This window comes from Lethenteron reissneri, chromosome 27, assembly GCF_015708825.2.
Source record: "Lethenteron reissneri isolate LAM-NWPU_2019-01 chromosome 27, ASM1570882v1, whole genome shotgun sequence".
Classification (NCBI taxonomy): Eukaryota; Metazoa; Chordata; class Hyperoartia; order Petromyzontiformes; family Petromyzontidae; genus Lethenteron; species Lethenteron reissneri.
In genome coordinates, this window is record NC_083805.1 from 15,799,614 (window position 1) to 15,816,653 (window position 17,040).

Genomic DNA, 17,040 nt, shown 5'->3' on the forward strand with positions numbered 1-17,040 from the left:
AAGGAACCCGTTGACAGCACACTGGTGCTGTCAGTGACGCTTGGTGCGGTCCACTTTCGTCTCCTAAATTGTTTGCGTCTGTGTCTGAGCAGCTGTATTTGGGTTGAGTGGTGGTGCAGTGGTTAGCGTGCTGTGCTCAAAACCTAATAGCCAATGTTAGATAGCAAAGATCAATGACTAACATCTGAACTGGACCTGGGCCACCCATAGGTTGACTGAGCCTGTGAATTAGTACTTGATGCAGTGTATAAAACAGGACTAGGGAGACAAAGGCAGCCGGGAGCGGTGCTCTGCCACACACCCCCCCCCCTCGTTGTGTGCATTGCCGGCCTAAATAGGTGCTCGCAGCACTTGTCCCAACTGGCCTGTGTCAGGCTGTACGGGGGATCTTTGTCTTTGCAGGTCTACAAGGACACGCACCTTGGTGTGGGCCGGCCCTACCTGACGCACGTCTCTCCTCACCACGCTCACTCGCTCAAGTTTTGCCCCTACGAAGACGTACTTGGTCTCGGCCATGGGAATGGCTTCACGAGCCTCCTGGTGCCCGGTAGGTTTCCCTGGTCATCCAGAGTCACCTTCAGTTAATGGTAACAAGGTGTTGTTGGGGCGGGTTCATGAATCTGACCTCCGATGACTGAGCAGGTGCTTGGGGTGTAGCCCTAGGCCTAGGTTACAGTGCATACATTGTTGTGCTATGCTACAGCATCTTCACCGGCCCCCTCTGAAGTATCGTGTATGTGCATACACGCATGTCTATGGGGGATCGCTGGAGTAAAGTGCGTATGTTGAACCTCTTTCACACCGTACGTAGCCAACCGTACTAATCAGAGGTGGGTTAGTGCACGGCATTGTAAACCCGTACCTGTCAGGTTCAGTGCTAGTCCATGGGCCAGACCTTAATTCGTCACCACTTAAGGTAGCAAAACTCTTGTCGCACAGATTGATTGATTTGGCTAATATGGCTGAATTATATGTTGACCCATTTATTTCAAATGGTTCCCACAAAATTCACTATTATTAGTCGCGTAGAAATTGGATCTTCAAAAGTTACGTCACCTCTGGTGGTACCGACAAGAGCAATATCTGGTCTGGGCTCAAGGGCTATACCTGGCCACGCACATCGCCAGTGGCCTGTGGCTGCCCTAGGTCATCTCAGCCTTAAATGACTACCCGGCGTGGTGTTTCCTCATCATTATTCGCACTCGGGAGACGCGATTGGCCGTGTGTCCGTCAAGCCAGCCTCCGTAACTTCTCTCCGGCCTTAATGGGTGCCCGCTGATGGTAATTGTGTTTGCGTGCGGCGTGCAGGAGCGGGTGAGCCCAACTTCGACGCGATGGAGGCCAATCCTCTGCGCAGCAAGAAACAGAGGCAAGAGTGGGAGGTGAAGGCTTTGCTGGAGAAGGTAAAGCACACACGCACACACGCACACACGCACAGGGTACGCAGTCTTGCATACAACAAGGTTGAATAGTGTTTTGTTTCAACCAGGTGAGAACTCAAAAGACCAGGATGAGGCTTGTGTGTAAGAGTCACCTGGGGTGGTTAGTCTGCCAGTCGGGGTCAATGATTGTCGCTGTGTGAAATTCAATTAATTAACTCATGGAAGATATTTTACCCCAACTTCGGCACACTACTCTTGTGAACACTGTCACGGGATCTTTAATGTCCACTGCGAAGCAAACAGCACATGCAGTTTTTTCTATTTAAAGCTTTCGTGACTGCAGGGATTCATCTTCTTGGTTCTTTCGGAAAATGTCACGTATAAGGAAATAATCAAATGATAAAAATGAAACATAAAATAAAATTCTCACGATGTTTCGGCCACAACACAAGCAGCCGTCTTCCGGTGAAGAACAGAGCTGTCTGAAAAATAGCGACGCTGTTTTTCAGACGTGAGAATTTTATTTTATTATGTTTTATTTTTATTATTTTATTATTTCCCTTCTACGTGACTTTACCGAAAGAACCAAGAAGAGCACCTGCAGTGTTGTTATGGTTAATACCCCCGCAGTAATAATCGAGCGGTCCGCTGCAAGTGACAAACATGCTACCGCTGGGCCGTGTCTCTGCCCCACAACAGGAGCTAAATTCCAATGTCGAGGTCTGCTTGCCACGAGAGGGCTTCAGGACAGAGTTTGCGTACTTTTTCTATTCCTTCACTGAAGAAGTGCAACAGCCAATGGGGTGGTGGCTATGTCTTCATGGCAATTGGGCCAAGTTTAGTGCACTTTAAAGCCACGCGAAGTGGACAAAGCCTCGCTGGCACAAGGTCACGGGGCAGATCCAGATGTTGCGTGTTAAACGATATCACTAGCAGATGCATCACCTGCATTCCCCACCATGCCAACTCGCCGTGTTTTTGTCACCCGGCGCTCTTGCTCATTGTTGTAAGCATCGGGTGGCTAAACACACAAGCGTGTGTATACGTACATACACATATGCACACACACACACCTGCACAAACACATGTACGCGTATAAAACGCAGACGACACACACCTCTGCACACTGCGTGGGGAGCGGCGGTACGGCGGTTTTGCACAGAGAGCTCGCCGAGGTTGACTTATCCTTAAATAAGCACCTTGCACAGATGGTAGTGAACATATGGTAGTGAACATAAAAGTAAACTACTCATACTAGATTTTATTTTACCAGGTAAGGCCCACTGAGATATAGAGGTGTTTTTTTCACAAGTGACCTGGTCACAAATGATAGCTCAACGAAGTGGCTTATCACGTGGAAATTTATAGCAGTAGCCAAATACAGTATGGAGAGAAAAATCAACGCGACCACAGTGATAACATATAAACTCCAAATATACAGGCGTCAGGGTCGGGATCGAACTCACGACCTCCTGTATACCAGGCGAGATAGTTAACATCTCACCACCGTGGCGCCACCAAATCAGCGCTGGGAAGACAAAGGTGGTGGACCAGCTGGGCCTGGTTCTGTCCACACGGTTGCTCAGGCAGTGAGCGAATCTCGCCCCTCGTGATGGAGGAAGTGTCGCGTTGGCAGACTGGTGGTGCTGAGGAGCGCGATGATTTCTCCGGGAAGGATGCGATAGCGTTGTTCCCGTTTGCGGGCCGTGCTCGACGGGATTATTGTTGGCGCTGCATGTGCTCCAGAGGCCGTCCGCTAATCGCGCCTGTTCAAGGGACTCGGAGATTTCAACAAAACCGCCGGCGAGCAGGAAGCGCAGTGTCCCGTTAGAGTGGCTGGTTTCACTTTATCAGCGTGTTTTTGTTGAGCTCTCCAGCTCGTCCGCGGCGCGCGACATGCATTGGGGGAGGCAGGCACAATGGGCGCGTTGCTCCGAGTCAACAGGGCCAGACTCTGCAGCAGCAGCTTTACGTTGAACTTTCCGAAAGCTTTGTCGATGGCGGTGATGAGGGATGGCTTTCTCGCAGCAGGGTGGCACACCACTTGTGCCTCACAGCAAGCAGGGCCTGAGTTTGATTGTCAACTCTGGCGCCTTTCTTTGTGGAGTGTGTGTTCTCTACTCCTGTTCTGCAATGGGTTTCCTCCACGCTCCAGTTTCCTCCCATAGCTAAAGAAAACAAGTGCAATGTAAATGCTATTGGCCAAACATTCCAATACCTGAAAACGACTGGATTGGGATGAGACACACACGCGCACACCAGTAGCATTGCCCCCTATTGCGAAAATTTGGCAGGACCCTCCTAAAGAGACTATTGAGACTCAATGATGCTTTCCTGGGTAAACCTGCATTATAATAATATGTATGTATGTTGAACATGTTTCACACCGTACGTAACCAACCGTGCTAATCAGAGATGTGGGGGCTAATTGGAGGTGCGGTGTCAGTGAGAAGAGAGGGATGTGGAGGGGTTCTACAGAAGTTTTTGTGATTCGGTAGTGATTCTGTCCAACATGCGGAGGGAGATTGTGAAGAGAGGTCAACAGGCGGATTGCACTCGCAGGCCAAGTATTTTTTAATGGACCGCACAAATCACTCAGAAGAGCAGAGATCATCTTGAGCGTTAGGGCCTGAGTGAAGCAGGCGTGACCCCTGCGGAGAGAGTGAGACTAAGCAACGAGAGAAGAGACGTACAACTTCTGAATGCATGGGATGCTAGCAACTCTGCGCCAGGATCATTTAAGCAATTCGGATGTTTGAATAGAACGTAGCGGTGAAAGTACCATATACTTAATCGGCGAGTGAAGATTGTGATGGGTGGGACTCGTACGCAGGATAGAGGAGGGAAAGTTACTCACGCAGGCTCTTTGAGTGGCGTCCAGAGGTCGCTAGATTCTCACCGTCGCCACCAGATGGTGACCCTGAGACCGTGATAGCAGAACTCGGTTGAATCTCGATTGCGATACGGGCGGAAAGGAAGTGATGGAGAGGTGTGGTGGTGACAACGTTTTCCCTGAAACTTCTGAGTTAATCTCCGTCTCGCACCGAAGAATCCGTAATGTACTTGCAAGAACGTGGCTGTTTTGGCGCGCTTGTGGGGATATGCGAGCACCGCCAGGCTATGAATCCACCAACCCAGAATCGAGTTCCCCGGCCCTGCGCAACACTTTCAATTGGTGTCCAGCCCTGGCAGCGACGAGCCCGCAGTAGACTTGCCATGAAATGGGTACTTGTTGCTTTGTGTCAACTTGCTTACCGGGGAAGCGAAGGCCCTATTAAGTTGTGCAGTTAGAGATTGTGAACTTTGGAAAACATATAAACGTATTTTATGCACGAACGTGTACCCTTGTTAAAATCACTTATTCTTATTATGATGACTGCGACTCAGGGGCCCCCCTTAGGTTTTCTGAGGTTACTTTATACATCCCATGTCAGTCTGTAACTGGGCATGACTCCATAAAGAGAGCGAATTGCATCCGTGTCGCCTGTGCAATGGACCGCCTCTCTTAAAGGCACGTCGGCTGAAAGACGATGCTATTTATCAATACATTAAACACATTTTTGTAGAAAGTTTTCTATGACATACAATTATTATTACTATTGTTGTGGTCCCGAGCAGTGAGGTGCTGGCACAGTGGTGAGCACAGTGCACTGTCAATCCGGCCACGTGAGTTTACTTCCCAGCCACAGCTAACATCAGTGATGAGTGATATTTAAGCCGGGCCCAGGATCACCCCCTTCGCCAGCCTGCACTAACAAGTGTGGCGAAGAATGTTCAAACAACCTTCATTCGTGACCAACATGGCACGAAACTTAAAACTAAAATTTACCAGGTAAGGCCCACTGAGCTATGTAGATATTTTTCAGAAGCGACCGGTCCACAAGAAATAGCTCAACTAAGTGGTTTATCACGTGGAAATGTATAGTAACAGCCAAATACTCTAAACGCGTGATGTCGATTCTAAATGTGGAGGGAAAAACCGGAGGACCCGGCAAAAAATCTACGTGACCACAGGGAGAGAGAAATGCAAAATCCAAATATACAGGCATCTGGGTCAAGATCAAACCCACGACCTCTTGCATACCAGGCGAGGTAGTTAACACTCGCCACTGCAGCGCCGGTCGTCATCCAGCAGTGGCTTGACAAGGGGCTGCAAACTTAACGAAGCTATTTTCGGTGACTGCTGCTGACATTTCACTGCACGACGCGGTGACGACAGCCACGTTCCATCGCTCCACAGCAAGCCCGAGTGAGGTCGCGATAACGTTCGAAGGCACTCTCTGCGAACAGAGATGTTTTGACGGGCTAGGCGCTAGCTCTATCTGCGTCGTAAGAGCTGCGCTGACCGCAACTACGTGATCCCCTTCGCTTATCACGCTTGTGCCCCCCCCCCCCGCCGGCGGCCCATTTGAAGGGCGGGGGGGGGGGATTGCGTCCCGCCTTATCGGCGGCGTACTTTTCCGTTGGCGCGAAGTCCCCGCTCCGGCCGAAGCTGGGCACGTATCCCCTCCACGCGGCCACCCGACACCCGACCGTGTTTGCTGCATGCAGCGAGCTCGCTATGGAAGAGTTCTGCTCTCGCCTTGTTAGAGCAACGTCACGAAGCTTTCACGGAGAGACACTATGACACAATTATTTCATCCTGTTAGTATAAGCGCATGGCAGGGATAATAGTACCACTACTACTCATACTATTTTTATTTTACCAGGCCCATTTATATATAGAGCTGATTTTTCAGAAGTGACCGGGTCACAAATGATAGCGCAACGAAATGGCTTATTGTGTGGAAATTTATCGTAGGCAAATACTCTAAACACATGTTTCTAAATGCGGAGGGAAAAACCGAAGGACCCGGATAAAAATCCACATGACGATTGGGGAGACCATGCAAACTCCAAATATACGGGCGTTAGGGTTGGGATCGAACCCACGACCTCATGTATACCAGGCAAGGTAGTTAACATCTTGCTATCATGGCGCCCCATGGAATATTAATGGCAGGATAGGATAAGCAACTTGGAGGTTGTTGAATAGAATGTGGCAGGAAGAATAGGTTGCAATGGGTAGGGAGCAAGGGAATACCTACGTACATGGTGGTGATGAGGCATCTGTGATACTGGAAGGAAATGCAACAGTCCATCTAGCTCCTGCGCAATGTGAGAGGGCAACGGCTTGCAGAGACCTTCATCTATCAGTAGGATAGATCATGGCTGACGATGATCTATCATGCTGTACCGCCGAGAGTCTGTGTGTACACGTGGTAGGAAGTGACTTCGTTTTTGCTGTTATTGGTAACTCGAGAGCCGTTGTATTTATATTTTAAAGAGAAGCACAGGCGCATTGGTAGAAGCCTGCGCACATGCGTGCGGCATGTGTGCATGTGCACGTGGCTTGACTGAGTGAGCTGTCCCAATGGGCCAGAGGCTGACTGCACTGAACATCCGTTTTCCCTTCACACTGCCAACTGTCCCCCTTCCAGTCCTGGCCTAAGACCTCCCTCTCCTCCTCTGCTCAAGACCGTTTCAATCTGTCTCTCCCAAGTGTCAACCCACCCACATTTGTCCACCCAACGGTGTAGATGGCTACAATGCAGCGAGTCGATTTGCAGGACGTGCGCGGTGGGGTAAAGTGTGGGTACTCGCCACCTCTTCCAACACGTTTGGTCAGTGTGGAAGAGTAGACCAAATACCCTCTTAGAGTTCACTCGTGGACGCCCTTCCTCCAGCGGTGGTGTGAACAAGCAATTGCAGGCATGCACCTTTGGCGTATTCTTTTGTTTAAAAAACAAAAGAATGGAGTATTCCACCCCAGGTGTTTTATGCAACCGTCCACTACGTATACTTAGCTTTGCTTTACCCCTCACCACTCTGAGATTCTCCAGACTTACCCCTCACCACACCGTGTGTCTCCAGTCATACCCCTCACAACCCTGAGATTCTCCAAGGCTTGCCCCTCACCACCCTGAGATTCTCCCAGTTCTACCCCTCGCCACTGGGATTTTCCAGGCTTGTCCCTGACCCCACCGGGTGTCTCCGGTCCTTCCACTCACCACACGGGGATGTCGATGTTTGCCTGTCCCCCCGAGCATTACTCCCCATATATGTGTGTGTATGTTGAACTTTTTTCGCACTGTATATAGCCAACCGTGCAAATCGGTTGTGTTTTGTCTGCCGTGTGCAGCTTCAGCTATTCCCCACGTATGTGCAGTGAATGTATGTGCTGTGCAGATTCAGTCGAGTGCAGATTCAGCCGTTCCCCCTGTATGCATGCATGTACGTATGCTGAACTTCGTTCGCACAGTACATAGCCAACCTTGCTAATTGGTTTGCGTTTGGCATGCCGAGTGCAGATTCAGCCGGAGCTCATCACGCTGGACCCGGCCATGCTGAGCAAGGTGGACACGGCCTCCTTCGAAACGAAGTACGCGGAAAGAGTGCAGCGGCTGGTGAGTGCACAACACGCCACAACACAACAACATGCCACAACATGCCACATGACAACACGACAACATGCCACAACACGACACATGACGATGTGTTCATGCGTTTGTTTATGTTTTTGAACGTCGGGGTCTGTACAGGCCTTCTAAACAAGTGTTGTCCCACAGAATTTGTTTATGCACGCAAACTCTCTGGCCTGTTTTCGGTGAGAGCACTCCATAGCTCACAATGGGGCCCCTTTTGTTCAGCGCCAAAACGGAAACATTATAGAACGTACATTGGTCCGAAAGGCCCTAAAGCCAATGGACAATCAAAAATGTTTATTGTCCATGGATAATCGGACTTTGTGTGCATTTCTAATTTATTTCCATGATCCTCCTGCCACGCAGTGGTGGCTACGCACGTGACCTGTAATCTAGCGCTGTGAAGGCAGCAAGGGTTGGTGGATCGCACACAAATTTACACCGTTGGAACCTCTTTTGCCAGCAGCAAAATATGATAATTGGTTTTTTACCCTTCTATCTGGCAACAAAACTGACACCTTTTTACAAGGAGTCATTTTGCATAGACCACAATACCTGCAGTCGGAATGCAAACAAAAAACACAACTCTGATAATGTATGCACTGTCCTTGAAATTGATTGGTCCACACCCGAGACAACTTTTCTTAGAGCCTAGTCTCACATGGTGTTGGACCAGATGACGCCAAAATGCGCACAACTTAAAGACAATGCACCGTCAGAGTATGAGAGCTCGGGGTAAGCATTTACACCATTGGAACCTCATTTGCCAGTAGAAAAGTATGATCATTAGTTTTTTACCTTTTTATCTGGCAACAAAACTGACACCTTTTTTACGAGGAGTCATGTTTGCAATGACCACAGTACCTGCGGTCGGAATGCAAATAAAAAACACAACTCTGATAATGTATGCACTGTCCTTGAAATTGATTGGTCCACACCCGAGACAACTTTTCTTAGAGCCTAGTCTCACATGGTGTTGGACCAGATGACGCCAAAAGGCGCACAACTCAAAGACAACGCACCATCAGAGTATGAGAGCTCGGGGAGTTGTGCGCCTTTTGGCGTCATCTGGTCCAACACCATGTGAGACTAGGCTCTAAGAAAAGTTGTCTCGGGTGTGGACCAATCAACTTCAAGGACAGTGCATACATTATCAGAGTTGTGTTTTTTGTTTGCATTCCGACCGCAGGTATTGTGGTCAATGCAAACATGACTCCTTGTAAAAAAAGGTGTCAGTTTTGTTGCCAGATAAAAGGGTAAAAAAACAATTATCACACGCAATTTGTTCGATGGTAGCAGCGACTCACCGCCTGGCTGCTACGTGCCAAGCTTGACTGTTATTTCTCAACGACTGTGAGACGACGCCATGTAGAGAACTAAACTTACCCGTCAAACATCACGGTGGTGCACTGTGACGTCTGACATGTGCAATTGGGTGCGCATATCGGCTTGTGACAAAATCGTTCGGAACGCGCTTCGATATCATCAAGGTCCCGGCTGCTATGCAGGTTTGAGTAGTGCTGGGATGGGTGACCACCATGCATAACAAATGTTATGTTCTGTGAGGCTACGGGCTGGGCAGCGGAGGGCAGCACAGCAAACTCCGTTGTTGTACAGTAGAACCCCTCTCAACGACGATAATTGGTTCCACGAAACCGGTCGTTAAGTGATTTTGTCGTTAAGCGAGTCTAGGAAATGCACGCTAAAGGCTTAATTCGTTCTGATAGCATTGAGAGTTACACTTTTTCACCCAAAAAACTTTACTTTGTGATATTTAAGCAATGTATATTAATACATAAAAATACTAACAACATTATAAACACATAATATTAAAAGAAACATGGTTAATTAATGCATTAATTAATATTTAATGTCCCTACATACGCCCGTTGTTAACAGGGGAATGGTCTGTAAGCGACCACATCAGGCTCTATGGAGACCTGTCGTTAAGCGATTAGTCGTTAGCAGAGGGTGGTCATTAAGAGGGGTTCGACTGTTCTCTCGCATCTACCACCACCAATCCCACGCTGACCAGCGTATTGTGATCAAGCACTTCATGGGGAAGGCACTCATCCAGCAGTGGATTGACACGAGGGCTGTACGCGCACGTGACTCAACACGCGTGCTAATCTACCCGTGGCCTGTGCGCATCGTGAGCGAAGGGTTCGTCAAGTGTGGTCCTGATTTGCCGCTCGTTTGACCGAGCCTAAAATTAGAAGCCCAGTGCATTGAGGAGGTGGTCAACAATGGGGGAGACAAAGGTGGTTTTAGAGCAGCCCTGGTCACAATTTCCCATTGTATGCCCTTGTCGGTCTTGAATAGGTGCTCGCTGACAGGACTAGTTATAACAGGATGTGCGAGTTAAATAAGTGTCTATTGATCGGTTAAAAAGAATGGTTGTGTTTTTTTCGTTTGGCTTGATGTCTTCAACTCTATAAATATTTGCAGCGGCGTGATAATATACCCTGTGAAGGCCGTCGGTTGTATTTCTATGTTTATAACATTGCGTGCAGATTTGCTGTGTTTCTTTTGTGTGTGCGCGCGATGCGGGGACCGGTAGTGGGTAGTGTAGCGGTTAGCGTGCTGCGCTATGAACCCGGCGACCCAAGTTTGATTCCCGCTCACAGCCAACACCAGTGATGATTATCTGAACTGGTCCTAGCCCCCCCCCTAGGTCGACTCAGCCTCAGATCAGTATCTAGTTGGTGTGTAAACATTACCACCAGATGTGGTGCTGGTTACCCACCCTCTAGTCTGCTTTGCCGGCTTTCATAAGTGCTCGATTACAGCACTTGCCCCAAATGGGGATCTTTGTCTTTGTGCTGTATGAATGTGCTGTGTATGCTTTATGTATGTGTATTTGTGTGTGCTTTTGTTTCCATGGAGGTGTGTTCTGTGTGTTTGTGTGCGTATTGGGTGTTTGTGTGCATTGTATATCAGTGTTACATGTTTGTCTTTTCTGTGTTTGTAAGTTGCTTGTGTGTACATATTTGTTGTATGTTTTTGTGTGGTAAATGGTCGTGTAGTGATTGGCACACTACGCTACGAACCCGGCGACGCTAGTTCAATTCCCACTCATGACCAATAACACATTCCTGCGGAGGGAACTGGTAGGAACGTTGGGTTGCTCGGGTCAATGGCCAGGGTCAACGGCGGCGTGGTGTATTCCGCAAATATGCCCGACCGTGAGGGCGGGCACAAGCCGGCGTGAGTAGATTAAACGTTGAGTTTTATAAGGGCACCACGGGGTGACCAGCCCCTCCCCACCCAGCCCCACCCCCCACCCAGCCCCTCCCCACCCAGCCCCTCTCCACCCAGCCCCACCCAGCCCCACCCAGCCCCACCCCTCCCAGCCCCACCCCTCCCATTTTTGGATGCACGACGGATGGACGGACACAATAATCCCCAGTGGGCTGGTGGAAGCAGGAGGTTCCTACCAGTAACAATCTGCTAATGTTTGAACTGGGCCTGGGCTTACCCTAGGTCGACTTGGCCTCAAATGAGTTACTGATGCGGTGTGTAAACCCACTGGGGAGACAGGCGGACGGGTGTGGTGCTGGCCACCCACCCCCTCGTGTGCTGTGCGAGCCTTCAAGGTACTCGCTAACAGCACTTGCCCCAACAGTCTGTCAAGGCTATACAGGGGATCTTTGTCTTTGTGTGCTCACCAACAATGAGCAGAGCAACGGGCAGCTAGTCGTCTCAGTCAGTCAATCCATGGCACCTGGGTCTATTCTGTGACCTGCCAGCGGGCCTTCACGTGGCCTCAAAGTGCACCTAGCATAGCACATGAGCCGCGGTGACGTCAACGCCAGCTTAGTAGGTGAACGGCGGTTGTTGTTGCGTGCTCACCTGGCCCCGTGTGCTTATCTGTGCAGGGTTTCGACCCAAAAGCTCCCAAGAAGTTTGAGCCGAGGTTCCGCACCAAGGGCCGCAGCTCCACCGCCAACCGCGAGCTTCGGAAACGCATCGTGGCGGGGACACAGAAACGGGTAACGATCACACAGCCTCGCTCAGCCACGCACATCCTCACCGAGTAACTCACATTCTCACCCAGCCACTCACCCAGCTACTAACAGCCTCGCTCAGCCACTCACTCCCTCACCCAGTCACTCACAGTCACTCACAGTCACTCACAGTCACTCAGTCACTCACACTCACCCAGCCACTCACACCCTCACTCAGTCACTCAGTCACTCAGTCACTCACTCTCACCCAGCCACTCACTCACCCAGCTACTAACAGCCTCGCCCAGCCACTCACTCCCTCACCCAGTCACTCACAGTCACCCAGCTACTCACAAAATGACGCACTCGCAACTTCACTGAGCCACTCACACTCTCACCCAGCCACTCACTCCTCCAGACAGCAACCCTCACTTAGACACTCACACGCATTCAGCAACTCACTCACCCAACCCACTCAATCACACTCACCCTCGCGGCTCTGATAACGTGTGTTCCCTTGGAAATAATTGCCGTGTGTGCGTTGCTGCGTTCACACACTGTAACTCTAGCCTTTGCTTATTTATTTAAAAATTTTGTTTGAACGCTGCCCCTTAGGAGACGATCAAGGCTTCTATGGAAGAAAAGCAGAAAAAACAGAAAGAGAAGATACAAAGCAACGAGACGGAGGCCAAGGGGGGGGCCCTGCAGAGATTCAAAAAATAAACACGCACACACGCGCGCACACGTATATAATACACAGAGGCATACACACGTGTATATATGCAGACAATCTCGCATGCACATACACCGCATCACACGCAGATACACTTGTATGTAGACAGCCACGCACATATCCACGCATATACTCGCATACACTCTCATACACAGACAAACGTGTATGTGCAAAACCAAGACAAATAAAAAAAATACACCATTTACCTTTTACAAACTGTTGTGGCAAATGTTGTTAGCGGGTGCCGACTCAGGCCGTCGTTGCGTGGTGTGGCCAGTCCCGCACCCCCACCGCTTTTTTTTCTACTCGGTGCTAATGTTTACACACCACAGCAGGTACTCGTGTTTGATGCCACCTCGGGGAGGCTTAGGACCAAATCAGACATTTGCCACTGATGTTGACCGTGGCTAGGAATTGTAAACGGGTCGCCAGGGTTCGTAGGGTAATGTGCTAACCACTGTAGCACAAACACATGCACATACGTGGTATCGTATCCTGTCTCCTACACTTACACAGTGTGTGTGCAAATGTCTCAAAGACGCTTGACAAATTACACGGCAATAATCGCGCCTTGTGCCACACAGGGATGGCTGTCACTGGGAGTGCCCTTTCAAATGTATTGAGATGAGATGTGATGCAAAGTGCTCTGAGACGCCCTGATGTATAGGTGGCCGCGGTATCAAAAACATCACACACTTAACACGCACACCACCCTTGCACTGCGCGTGCACACCATATGTGCATGTTTGGCGTCCCGTGGTCTACGCGTGCGTACACACGTGGAGCGGGTAGTGTAGCAGGTAGCTTACTGCACTATGAACCCAACGACCCGAATTAGTCCCGCTCACGGCTGATACCATTGGTGAATATTTGAACCGGTCCTGAGCCGCCAACCCTAGGTCGACTTTAAAGATCTCCACTTGGGAGAGAAAGGCGGCCGGCCATGGTTTTTGGCCACCCACCACCTCGTGTGCCATGCCGGCCTTCATCTGTGCTCGTTCACAGCACTTGCCCGGACAGTCTGTTTAGGCTATACGGGGGGTCTTTGTACACACGTGAATACACATGCGTATACATGTGCAGTGAATTTCAAGTATAACAATTACACGTGTCTTGTATTTTTCCCATGGCTTTAATTTGTTATTGTTTTAACTTTTTTCCCGCTCAACAATAACTGATATCTGTGCAGCAAGTCTGAGGCCCCTGTGGCTGCTGGCACGCATGCTAAGCCAAACACAGACGTTTTCACCCAGCTCTACACTGCAGACAGCTGCCCGGGTCTCAATACCGATGTTAATACGCAACAGGCCTGGATACTAAGAATCAGTTTTCGACTTCTAAGGACCATTTCGTATATATTTTGGATCGACTTCATATTCTAGTCTGCGAACAATAGTGATGTGATCCGATGCCACGTGAAGCCACTTTTATCGGGAAAAGTGCGTAAGTGACGTTAGTAACTAGTTTGTGATGCTGCTGGATTGGCAGTGGTGCAGCAAGCAAGATTTACAAATACTCAACACATTTGTAAACACTGTGGCCTTAAAATGAAAATATATATACACATTAATCACAACATTGGAAATATCCCTACAGATGCCAACCAGTGGTGGTTACTATTATGCACATGGTCTGCAATGCATGAACTATAACTTTTTATTTTGATAGCTAAGGCCCACTTAGTTATATAGCTTTTTTTCAGAAGCCACCTGGCCACAAATGATAGGTCAACGAAATGGCTTACGTGGAAATGTATAACAGTAAAATACTCTAAACGCATGTTGAGTCTACATGTGGAAGGAAAACCCGCAGGACCCGGAGAAAATTCCACGCGACCACCAAGACATGCAAACTCCAAATATACAGCGGGTCGGGAACAAACCCACGAGCTCCTGCATACCAGGCGAGGTAGTTCACATCTAGCCACCGGTGCGCCCACTGGAGGCGATGGTTGGTGGATCGAAAAAAATGTTGCTAAACTTCCGTTGGCGTCGAGGAGAATGAGGTTAAGCAACAGTGGACCCACCTGTTCCGCCTCTGGGATAGCGTTTCCCCCCTTTGAACGCGTTGGTTTTCTCCAGGTCCTGGTTCTTCCCACAAATAAAACACTCGTTAATTGGCCCACAGCACCTTAATATATATCGAGGACCCGAGAGCTTTGGCAATTGTTGGCGCCGTCTCATCGAGCGACTGACTTCCCACTTCTCTGTGGTTCCTCCTTGCGCAGACTCTGCCACCAATTTACAAATCCAAGAATTCCCGGTATAACTTTAAAGGCCACGGCATTTTGTTGGTAGCAACCACCTAATAAACATTGCCACACGCACACCACTTGCCAAACACAAAACGTGCAACCATAGGCAGGCACAAATGCTGCACACGTTCTGCAAACATGCAGTGGCGATTGCACAGTCATGGAAGCGTGCAAAAATAATCTACGTGCACCCTCAATCGCGCGCGCACTGCACTGGCGTTTCAGCTTGCACTCGATCATGTACGGACGTACCCACAACAAAGGAAAGCCCCCACCTCCTTTGGTCTCATCGGGGAGGACCGAGCGCTGTTTAAGATATATTTCGTCTCGCGCACACAGTCGTCTAGCACGTACACATTCCAGCACCTACGCCCCGTCGCTAGCGCACACGTGCGCAATCCATCACATCATCATACGCGCCGTTACACGCACACACAAAATCACACGCGCGCACATTCAATTCGGCACACACCCTTCCATCACACAAACACATGCCGTATCTCTCCCCGTATGGCCTTAAGAGAGTGTTGGGTGGGCAAGTGCTGTTAAGGCCGGAATGGCAATACGAGGTGGTTGATGGCAAGCACCACGCCCGGCCGCCTTTGTCTCCCCAGTGTTGATGTTTATTGCAGCAGGTATTAAAATAAGGTTGAATCAATCTCGACGAGGCACAGGAGCTGTTTAGATATTCGTCACTGGTGTTGGTCAAGAGCGGGAATTTAACTTGCGTGGCCAGGCACGGATATTACGGTGAAACAATATGACATGCACACTAACACACACACACCATCACAATTACGTATTACATTACATTTTGGCAAACGTACTCCATCGCTCACACATGCCAACACAGTCGCACACTCCATCAAGTACGTAATTGCACACTCCATCACGCGTAAATCCCACGCACAATAGCAGCCACATTTCGCTCCGACGTGGTGTTGACGTCACTACAGCGCTTGTGCCAGGCTAGGTGCACTTTGAGGCCATCACCTGAAGTGTCAGAGGCTCGCTGCTGCTGGCAGGAGATCACGGTACAGACCCAGGTGCTGTGAGTTGACCGAGACGACTGGCAGAGATGCACCGCCTACGCCCCTAGTGCGTCAACTTGCTGCGATTTACTGGCCCAGCACTCCGCTCGTTGTTGTGAGCGTCGCTCCTCCGCTGTTGCTGGAGGGCGGCTGCCTCCACCTGTCCAGGAGCGTCCTTCACGAGCCTCCTCCACAGAGGCCGATCTTGACACCGCTGGTATTGGTCATCTCCAAGTCCAAACATACGTTGCCACAACAAAGGCAAACATCCACATTTAGCCAAATAACAGGTAAGGGACGAGCCAGTAAACACGGAACGTTGGCCCAACGGTCCCAATCACGTGCCAGCGTTGGCGCTGCGTTGGCGTGTTTACTGCTCCGTGCGTGTGACTACTTCCGTTGCGTGTGCCCATCCGCATTTGGGGCCGTCCATAAATGACGTCACGCGATTTTGGACGATTTTTGATTCCCCCCCCTCCCCCATCGTCACACGGCGTCACGAAAAGTCAGACACCCCCCCCCCTCAAATATGACGTCACAGAGCTCTGTCCCCCCTCTAAAAAAAACATGCTTTAAATCGCTTTTAACTATTGTCATTGTAGTGCGTATTTTAATGTGGCGCTGCACTCTGATGTTGTAGGAGAAATCATTTATTAAAAAGTCTATTTAATGAAGTAGAACGTGTTGTCTATATTTATTTCAAGTTGCGCATTTTGATGTGACGTCACATTTCTCAACCCCCCCCCCCCTCGTCACACATCACAAATGTCTGACCCCCCCCCCCCCCAGGTGCGTGACGTCATTTATGGACGGCCCCTTATACTTTGAACTCATATCGTGTTTTTTTTATTTGTTGTAACGTTCAGACACGTCCCTACTGGATATTTGTGAGAGCGAAAGAAAAGCTCTCTAGCTCATCGGATCCTGCCGGTATACAATAAAGATTTTGATTCTGACCGTCATGCACACACGCATGGGCCGGAGCAAGAATCGATAGCCACGTGAGCTCGCAAAACTTTAGTTTCAATGAGTTGACATGCTGATTAAGAGCGCGTAATTGGGTAACCCCACTCATTTCAAATTGCTACGGCACAATTCACCGTTATTGGTCGTAAAGAAATTGGAACCGTGAAAGTTATGGGACCCCAGGTGGTAACGACAAGTGAAATATCTGTCTCTAAGCTCATGGGCCAGCAATCATACGCACTCTGCAATGCATCATACGCACA

The 17,040-nt window shown here is 49.5% G+C and overlaps 1 protein-coding gene and 1 long non-coding RNA gene across 3 annotated transcripts in view; one reads left to right on the forward strand and one right to left on the reverse strand.

The window, feature by feature from the left end:
* The window catches only part of LOC133348647 (uncharacterized), a 63,681-nt gene extending 47,773 nt beyond the window's left edge, over positions 1–15,908 (reverse strand). For both annotated transcript variants that reach the window (XR_009755817.1, XR_009755816.1), the window contains exons 1-2: positions 15,774–15,908; positions 11,699–11,802 (exon numbers count right to left, since the gene is read on the reverse strand). This is a non-coding gene — a long non-coding RNA (uncharacterized LOC133348647). The remainder of the gene's footprint in view (positions 1–11,698; positions 11,803–15,773) is intronic.
* Positions 1–16,251, forward strand: part of WDR46 (WD repeat domain 46) — a 29,277-nt gene extending 13,026 nt beyond the window's left edge. Inside the window, 5 exon segments of the mRNA XM_061561579.1 lie at positions 403–547; positions 1,309–1,403; positions 7,733–7,828; positions 11,725–11,838; positions 12,409–16,251. Of these exon segments, the coding sequence (XP_061417563.1) occupies positions 403–547; positions 1,309–1,403; positions 7,733–7,828; positions 11,725–11,838; positions 12,409–12,516 (558 nt within the window). The 3' untranslated portion in view covers positions 12,517–16,251.
* Positions 16,252–17,040: the final 789 nt, after the last annotated feature.